We start from the raw sequence: 9,111 nt of genomic DNA on the forward strand, positions 1-9,111 counted from the left end.
AAGTGTCTCTTCGCAACGTGTTAGATTTCGAAACTGCTTTGCAATCCAATCCGGAACTCGCAGCTTTAGCCGCGGGGGGGGGGGGGGGGGACGACAGACATTCGCCTGGGCAAGACGTCTTCTGGCTTACACACACACACACACACACACACACACACACACACACACACACACACACAGACAGCCCAGGTTGGAGTGCGGGGAGAAGGGTGCGCCGCGCCGCGCCCGTGTGTCAATGGCAGCCGCACATTCTGGGAGAAGTTGGTTCCTGTCCCGAATACTTTTCCTCTCTGCCCCGCCCCTTGAGTCAGAAGCGGCTGTCTTCTGCGGCAACGGTAGAGTCTGTGGCCTTTAGGGCAGCTGTCAAAAAACAAAAAGGGGAGCTTTTTCCTCCCCTGGGGTGGGGGAGGGGAGAAGGATACGCCCCCCCCCCCCCCCATCTGTTGCAATTTCCCAACCAAACGCACTCTCGCCAGCCCGGGGAAGAAAGGCCCAAAGGAGAAACCTGGAACGCCCGGGCCGGTGTCTCGGCCGCCGGGAGAGGGATGCGGGCGGTGCGCGCGCCGCAGACAGGAAGGATCGTGTTTTTGCCCTCGGCCACCCCCGCGAAGGACCGGGGTCCTAGCGGTCGCGGTAATCGGTCCGGTTCACCCGGGCAGAAAGGTGCGGGGGAGGGGCGGAGGAACCGCGAGGCGGGCGGGGGGACGGGGCGGGCGGCTGGGGGCGGAGGCAGGACCTCCTGTACCTTCCCTCCTCGCCTCTCACTCTGACAGCGCCGAGGTGCACCGTTCAGGAGCGAGGAACAAAGGAGCGGAGTGGGGAGGGGAGCGAGTTGGGCGTGGGAGAGCCCCCGGCCGGCTGCCAGAAGATCCCGACCGGAGGAAGCCTAAGTGTCACTTGAATTCCGCCCCGGGAGCAGGCGCCTGGGATCCGAGCGCCCGGTTTAGCAATTACGGCTGGAGCACGTCCTCCAAGTTACGGGAAAGTCGGCGGTGAAGGAGCACGATCGCTGGTCCCCCTGTGGCCTCACTCCTGGCCCCTCGAGACCCCAGGATCGCCGCGATCTGGGAGGGGAGTTCCAGAATGAAAAGCAAGAAAGGTAAGGCCGGCTTGCGCGCACCCGGGGCCCGAGTCTGGGGAACAACGTGCCGGCCCCGCGGGGCGCCAGGCGAGAGTGACTTGGTGTACTTTTCCGCCCAGAGGCTCTGGTGTGGGAGCGGTTGGCCGTTCCCTTTGTTGGAGCTGGGTCTGGAATGGCAGTTGCTGTTTTCCTTCTAGACACAACACGAGGGGCTGTTGTGGGGAGACAGCCTCTCCACGCTGCTGGCACGTTGTCAAGAAACATGCTCAGCGCCTTGTTTGTGCGCCTCCAAGTTTCATTGTCTCCGCCGACACCCCATGCTCAGCCGAGCCGCGTGGCTTCTAGCTCTGTCTCTGGGGCGGGGGGTGCAGAGCCGGCGTCTGGGGTGCCCCGCACCTCACTTTTTAGGCGGGGGGGGGGACTCTCTGCCGCCCAGCTTTGTCTGAAAGTTTGGTTCCTGGGCCCCCATTCTCCGTGGGGCCCCAGTACTCTTTCAGAATGTGGGGTTTTCCACAATTAAAGGAATGTGGTCCCCGACCCCCCACTTCGCCCTGGGAGGTACTCAATTTGGGGACATCTAGACTTAAAAAAAAATAAAATCCTCAGCCTCCCAAAAGTTTTCCCACTATGGATTTCGGGCAAGATGAGGCGTTGGGGCTCTGAGCCGACAACTGAGAGCGGTGTGCAGTCCGAACGCGTCCGAGTGTGACAAGCAGGCTCCGTTGTAATTGCCGAGAGCCAAGCTGTCATTGTTTCCACGGAGCGTTCTGGAAGCTTTACAACTAAAACTTGCCGTCGGTCTGGTTGAAAAAACAAAATAGGAGGGAGGAAGGAACCTTGAAAGGTCAAAGACTGTGAAGTCCCTTTTGAAGTTAACTTTTGAGTCCCTGGCTGGGAGGTCCCGCGAGTGTTCGGTCGTGGATGGAGTTGGCTTTTCTGTTGTGATTTATGTCGAGTGGTTCAAAACAGAAGTTAATCGCTCCGGAAAGCTGGCGGGGGCGGGGGCGGGGGGGGGGGAGGAGGAGGAGGAGCAGGAGGGGGACGCGGCTGCGCATGCCCAGAAGCTTCCTCGAGTTTGTGACTGCATTCTTTCAGACTCGGACCGCGACTCGCCGTTCCCAATCCGGCCCGGCTGCGGGGGGGCGGGGGGCACAGCCTTATAGCGTCTGGGGTCCCTTTCTCTGGATTTTAACTTAGAGCTCTTGGGATTCTGTGCGGGACCCTGAAAAGCGCAGGACTTTCCTACCCCCCCCCAAAAAAAACAACACCAAACAAGGGTAAGAGTGGGGCAGCGCGTGAAAACCCCGGGGAGACCCCTGCCCAGGGCCCGGGAGAGGCGTCCCGGGGTGTCCCACCGCGAGGGACCACGCTAGGCACGCCGGGGACCCCTGTGCAAAGTCCCTCACTCTCCGGGGGCCACACGTGTACAGCCCACGGCATCCATTCTCCGGCAAAACTGGGGTTTCTGGTTTTGAGGAACGGGTGGAAGGCTGGGCTTCGGCGGGGGAAGGGAACCCCTATTGTTCCTACTCTGGCAGGGCGTCTGATCACTCCCCTCCGGAACCCCTTTCCCCTCCCCCACTCGGGTACCGCCCCCCGAAGCCCCTGGCTTCCCCATCCCCCACCCTCTTGAGTATCCCCCCCCCCACGCCCCCTCCTCCACTCGAAGGCCAAGCAGGAACCTGCTTTCCGTGTCCCCCACTTTCGGGCACACCGGGGTCCCGCGACCTGCGCCGACTCGTGGAAACAATGAAAGGTGAAACGCGGAGGGGAAACTTTTCGGGGCGGCGGGGGTGGTGGAGGTCAGGGTTCCTTTCCCTTTTTAGGTTCCCCGGCACATGGCCTGGGACCGGGTGCCGGCCCCGGAGAGTGTGGGGTTGCTTCACAGCCCACTTGGGGTTCCTCCCTCGTGCCAACTGCGAGCCGTACGCGCGCTGACTGCAAGTTGGGGTTGAACTTGTGGCTGGACAAAAGCAGCTTGCCGTCCTCCTCGGGGCTACTCCCCGGGTGAGCCTCCGCCGCCCGGCCTCGCCGGACTAGCGGGGAGGCCGTGGGAGGGTGGCGAGTCGCCCGGGCAGGAGAAGTCGGTCCCGCCTATTGTCTGTCTGGGCGAAGTCTGGAGCTCTTTAAAAGTTTCCTTAAAACAAAGACACTTGCGACTCGAGGGGCTTCGCTCGGGCCGTGTGTGCCCTCACCGCGGGGCTCTTAGAAAGTGGGACTGTGCCCCCCTCCCCCCCAAAAAAAGTTGAATTCTTGCTTTGGAGGGGCCGGGGCCGGCCGTGTGCATTGCAAGCTGAGTACTCGCGTGGTTCGGGTCCCGTTGCTCCCCAGCGCGGAGAGTCCACGCAGGAAATGTGCTCGGCTAGGCTGGCTTCCCCCTGAGCTTTCCCTTTGATCTTTCCTTCTCCCGCCCCCGAGCTCTTGATTTTTTTCGAATTCTAGAGTGTGAGCAAAGCTGGACGTTTGGAAACAAGTCGTAACCGGGAAAGTTTTCAAGCTCTGTTACAGTAGGAAATGAGTAACGAGGACGAGTCTTTGTGTTTCCAGGCTGAGCCACCCGGGGGTGGGGGGGGGGGGAGGGGGGTGAAAACAGTCCTGACAGCAGCAAACGTGCTTCCAGCTGCAGTGGCGATCAGCCGCGACCCACGGACACCCGAGTCCCCACTTCCGCTTCCTGCAGCTCGGGGGAAGAGTGGAAGCATTTGTGAAGTGTCCAGAAGTTTTGTTCTTTTTTTTAATTTTTTAAATGAACTGATTAAGATCGCCCTGAATCTTGGTGTTGTTTAACTGAAACCTGTTTTGTGTCACTAACTTCTTCTGAAAGACCCAAGCTTCCCAAACTAAGCCGGGCTTTTGTTCTTTTTTTTTTTTTTTTTTTTTTTTTTTGCTTCAAACTCAAGTGAAAATTTAACTGGTGAAGGAGCAAATTTCCACACTTGTGGATTTTGAGAAAAGGTGTGGGGAGAGGGTGGGAATAATGGCCTTTGGGAAGTTGGAGTTTAATCCAGTTGCTTTGATTCAAGTCTGCTTTCGTTATTCAGTGAACTTGTGACACATTTAAAGTGAAATTTCTTTTGCTGTCCAGGCAAGTGTGAAACCGGAACTAGTTGATAATTTAATGGGCTTTCTTTTAAAATTAATAATTCTTCATCCAGATGTCAATGTGGGTTTTGAAAAGTTTTTCCATTAGAGCAGTGAAAACAAGTTTCAGTTTTACTTTGCTCTTTTTGTTTTCTGTTGGTTTTTTTTTTCTTTTTTAAAAGTTTAAATCTTCTGGGGGGCGGGGAGGAAGCACTAGCTTTTTGTGTGGCTTGTTTATGGCAGTTTATTATGCCTTGAGCTACAGTGAATTTGCAAAACCATTCACCTCTTTTGTTAGAACTTGCTTTACTTTGTCTTTGGAGGGTTGCCCTTCCTGTTGGAACATCCTCAGCGCCTCTGCCCCCTGTAGTCCAAACTAAAAAGTGTGTCACCAAGTAAAGTTAGTCAAATGGAATAAACAGGCTCCAAGACTGACTCATTTTTCAACCCAAATCAACAGTACTGGGCAAAAACAATGTATATGAAGTAAAAAATGTATACCTTTACTTTTTTCTCCTAATAAAGAAGAAATGCTGGTGTTCTGACAATTTTATACATTCTAGACTGCCTTCAAAGAAGAATTAATTTCCTTTGGCGTACCCCCTGTGGTCACTGTATATGATTTTGGCACACTGGATATTGTATATATGCTTATCTGAACTAGGGAAGGGAAAGAAAAATGGGGGAGGGTGTAACAAATAAGACAAGAAATGTACTCATTACCTTATATATCTGTACCCCCTCTACATCACCTTGTCAATAAAATTTAATTTTAAAAAAAGAATTTAAGTTCACAAACATTTAAATAGGGGCTAGGAATATTAGGAATATGGCCTAGTTAGGTAGAGTGCTTGCCTCGTATATGTGAAGCCCTGGGTTCGATTCCTCAGCACCACATATAAAGGAAAGGCAAGAAGTGGCACTGTGGCTCAAGTGATAGAGTGCTGGCCCTGAGTTCAAGCCCCGGGACTGGCCAAAATAAATAAATAAATAAATAAATGTCTGTGGGTCAAACTGGTCTGAATTTTCATTGAACTTAATCTGATTTAAATCTTTTGTGACTTGGGAATTCTTAAGATTTGTGGCAGGATTAAAGTATTTTCCACACCGAGAGCTTCCTTTGGGTATTTGCATATTCAGTACTCTTTGTCATGTAAGAATTTAAGACTGAACTCTGCTTTGGATAAGTAGTACTCTGTATTCCTATGAAATTGTTAGTTGAAATTTAGTGAGTCTTAATCTTTATTCAGTAGTAGTGCATCTTTTAACTTTTTACTAAAGTAGTGTAGAACAACTGAAAAGTGCAGTGGTTGTAGTTAGTGTTGCTTAGTGAAAGTAAGCAATTAGAATAAGAAATGACCAAGGAATTAGCAGGAAATGTAAAATATTTCACTGGGAGTTATTAAAATGTGCCATTTGTTCCTTCCTTGTTTCAGTGAAGAAACATAATCTTGTTCAAATCTCCTATGGAAGGAGGAAGAAAAAAATTTTAAAACATAGGATACTCAATAGATATTCCTAGTTGTCAGTGACCTCAAAGAAAAGGTTTGTAGACCTTTCAAGTGCCCAGCACCTCCTTGTCTCACATGGGTGGCAACTCACTCATTTCAGGGTGGTTTATCTCCAGCCAAGGACTTTCCAGAGCATCATGGGAAAGGAATGTGAGAAGCTGACCTCTATGTCTGACCATTGGTTGAGAATCTGACTTCAGAGTCTCATTACAGGACTCTACCATTGGTCACCCAAAACCCTGGCCATTTGCATGGTATTCAGTAGTTGAAAAAACACAGTGACATCAGGTGGTCAAGAATAAATGAGGTTTGGGATAGCTGCCCTGCTGTTGAGAGCAAGTGACAGCTGGCCTTTGTCCTTTCCTAGGTGTTGTTGCAGCATCTGGCAGTGAGACTGAGGATGAGGACAGCATGGACATCCCCCTGGACCTCTCTTCCTCAACTGGCTCAGGCAAGAGGAGAAGGCGGGGCAACCTGCCCAGGGAGTCCGTTCAGATTCTCCGAGACTGGCTGTATGAGCACCGGTACAATGCCTATCCTTCTGAGCAGGAAAAAGCATTACTGTCCCAGCAGACTCACCTATCCACACTCCAGGTAAGGAGGAGGGAGCATAAGGTTTATGCAAAATCTCCTCCCCCCCCACCCACCCCCTCGCATGCTGGGGATAATCTAGGGCTTGCCAGCACATGCTAGAATGTACGCATGCTCTTTCACTGAGTGAACTACACCCCCAACCTGCGCGTACATCAATGTTGTTCACAGTCATTTGATAGCATTCTGGTGTGTCCAGTCACTAAGCCCCATCTGCTGACAAAAAACAGAAAACTATCTCTTCTTTGTAAACTTTATCAAGCTAGGAGCTAATAACTGGTTATTTAAAGGACACAACACTTGACAGTCATCTGTCAGATAGCATTTCCTTTAACGCCTAAAAGAGCCTTTCCTTTATGTAACCAACATTAAAAAAAAAAAAGCGGTGGTTAAACCTTACTCTATTGCCCAGGAAACTGGTTTGATATTTAAACAAGGACAGACCTCGATGAGGTCATTCATGTTATGTCTGTTGACACAGTCATTTGAACTGCACAAAATCAGTTACTGGGAGGTGTGGCACTTTTCATACAGGACAAGTGTTCCTGTAGTTGATTAACCTAAATGCTGGGGCAATAGGTAATAGGTTAAAATGCGGAGTGTTAAAGACATATTTTCCCCTTAAAGTCATTCTTTTCAGGTGTTTGAGAATTTATACTCTTTTTGTTTATGTGCCAGTACAGGGGCTCGAACTTCAAGGCCTGGCACGGTTCCTTAGCTTTTGTGCTCAAGGCTGGCATTTTGCCACTTGAGCCGTAGCTCCACTTCCAGCTTTTTACTGCTTTCTTTTTCAGATAAACGTCTCAGGGACTTTTCTGCCCTGGCTGGCTTCATGTCATGATCTTAGCTTCCTGAGTAGCTAGGATTATAGGTGTGAGCTGCCAATGTCCGATGGGAATTAAGTCCAGGAAAACCCTTCCAGGCCTTCTGAAAGTGAGAACTGAAGCCCATCAGGTCTTACAATGAGAAGGTTCACATGCATACTTTTGCTTTCAGGTGTGTAACTGGTTCATCAATGCCCGCCGCCGGCTCCTTCCAGACATGCTGAGAAAGGATGGCAAAGATCCCAATCAGTTCACAATCTCTCGCCGTGGGGCCAAAGTTTCGGAAGCCAGCTCTGTGGAGGTTGCCATGGGCATCAAGAACTTCATGCCAGCTCTAGAGGAAAGCCCATTTCATTCCTGCACAGCCGGACCCAACCCAACTGTGGTAGGGGGACCACTGTCTCCAAAACCCACATCCCCGGGACCCGTCTTGGCTCGTCCATCCGTCATCTGCCATACCACGGTGACTGCACTGAAAGACGGGCCTCTGTCTCTCTGCCAGCCCGTCAGTGTGGGACACAACACAGATCTCCAGCAGAGAGCAGCCAGCAGTTTCACAGACACCTCACTCGTGTACCCAGAAGATGCTTGTAAAAGTACACACACACAGAGTGGTCTTTTCAACACTCCCCCCCCTACTCCGCCTGACCTGAACCAGGATTTTAGTGGATTTCAGCTTCTAGTGGATGTTGCACTCAAGCGGGCTGCGGAGATGGAGCTTCAGGCCAGGCTTGCAGCTTAACCCCTTTTTGCAAGCAAAACACTTCTCCAAAACGTTGTCCTGATTGCCGGGGAGATGGCAAGAGTTGAATTGCATTATTTTATATATTTTTTTACTACTATTTGCACATGGGATTGCTCAGATGAAGCTTCCTGTTACTGATGTTTTCAATGGAATACAGTCATTCCAAGAATATAAACTCAGAGCTACTGTAGAAACAAAAGTTTTTTTCTTTCTTTCTTTTTTAAATGTTTCTTGGTAGATTATTCATAATGTGAGCTGTTTCCCAATATCATGTGATTTTTTTTTTATTTCCTCCCTTTTTTGTTGGTGTTTTCAGACTGTGCAATACTTAGAAAGTCTATAGCATCTTTCCATTCCTGAGTGGAACAGGATGTCCACATACTGTTTAATTAATAAATTTTCAATGTTTTTTTTTCCAAACAAGTATGAATCTAGTTGATTGATGCCTTTTTTCATGACGTGTAATAAAGTATTTTCTTTAAAAGTTATTGTCATGCAGAGTATTTTGTTGAAGGGAGCATTTAAAAATGATTAGGAATATTTGTACCTGTAAGACCCTGGGTTACATTTCCAGTACTGCCACAAAAATGTAAATAAAGTAGGAATCTAGCACCCCCATCAGGAAGTTGGGGGTAGAATGAGGTGTGAGGTACACGAGTACCCCACCATCTCTTTAAAGATGCCGTGTACAAGAAGCTAGTATGTATAAACAGGATGTGTGATATTTACTCTCCATAGGAGGTACAACAGGCCCTCCAGATGGCAAGTTGAAATGAATCACTTCACTGTTATTAAGCTAGCCACTTGGTCCTTAACGATCTTTCCTAGGTATTTTCAAACCTGGTGGTGATAATGAAAATTCTTGAAGCAACTGCTTAAGGCCTATATGTGCAGAGATGAACACTACCAGCAGCTTTTTTTTTTTTTTTTTTTTGGTTGGTTATGGGTCTTAAACTCTGGCCCTGAGCTCCTCAGCTGAAGGCTAGCATTCTACCACTTGAGCCACAGCGCCACTTCTGTTTTTCTGGTGGTTAGTTGGAGATGAGAGTCTCAGACTTTGTTACCCAGGCTAGCTTTGAACCTTGAATCCTCAGTTCTCAGCCTCCTGAGTATCAGGATTATAAGCGTGAGCCACCATGCTCAGCCACAAGCAACTTCGTAGCAATTAACTTCCAGGTTGATCTTTAAGACCTTTATTGATTGATACAGCTAGTTAAGGCCCTTGCATTCCAATGCAACATTAAGTTGTAGAAAAATCGAAAGTGATTTCATCCTGAT

At 49.7% G+C, this 9,111-nt stretch overlaps 1 protein-coding gene across 3 annotated transcripts; it reads left to right on the forward strand.

Moving 5' to 3' along the window:
* The first annotated feature begins 715 nt into the window (after positions 1-715).
* Tgif1 (TGFB induced factor homeobox 1) lies at positions 716-8,321 on the forward strand. 3 transcript variants are annotated; one of them, XM_048363467.1, is made up of 4 exons: positions 3,790-4,036; positions 5,703-5,707; positions 6,041-6,267; positions 7,261-8,321. In XM_048363467.1, the coding sequence occupies exons 3-4, from the start codon at positions 6,085-6,087 to the stop codon at positions 7,828-7,830; spliced, it is 753 nt and encodes a 250-aa protein (XP_048219424.1). In that variant the 5' UTR covers positions 3,790-4,036; positions 5,703-5,707; positions 6,041-6,084; the 3' UTR covers positions 7,831-8,321. The 3 variants fall into 3 exon arrangements, with proteins under 3 accessions (XP_048219423.1, XP_048219425.1, XP_048219424.1); XM_048363466.1 differs by lacking the exons at positions 3,790-4,036; positions 5,703-5,707 and adding an exon at positions 716-1,099; XM_048363468.1 differs by lacking the exons at positions 3,790-4,036; positions 5,703-5,707 and adding an exon at positions 2,564-2,837.
* The last annotated feature ends 790 nt before the right edge of the window (positions 8,322-9,111 follow it).

This window comes from Perognathus longimembris, chromosome 15 (assembly GCF_023159225.1).
Source record: "Perognathus longimembris pacificus isolate PPM17 chromosome 15, ASM2315922v1, whole genome shotgun sequence".
NCBI lineage: Eukaryota > Metazoa > Chordata > Mammalia > Rodentia > Heteromyidae > Perognathus > Perognathus longimembris.

Coding starts and splice junctions, on each gene's coding strand:
- Tgif1 (XM_048363466.1), top strand. Junction 6,268..7,260: donor CTCACCTATCCACACTCCAG/GTAAGGAGGAGG, acceptor TTTTGCTTTCAG/GTGTGTAACTGGTTCATCAA.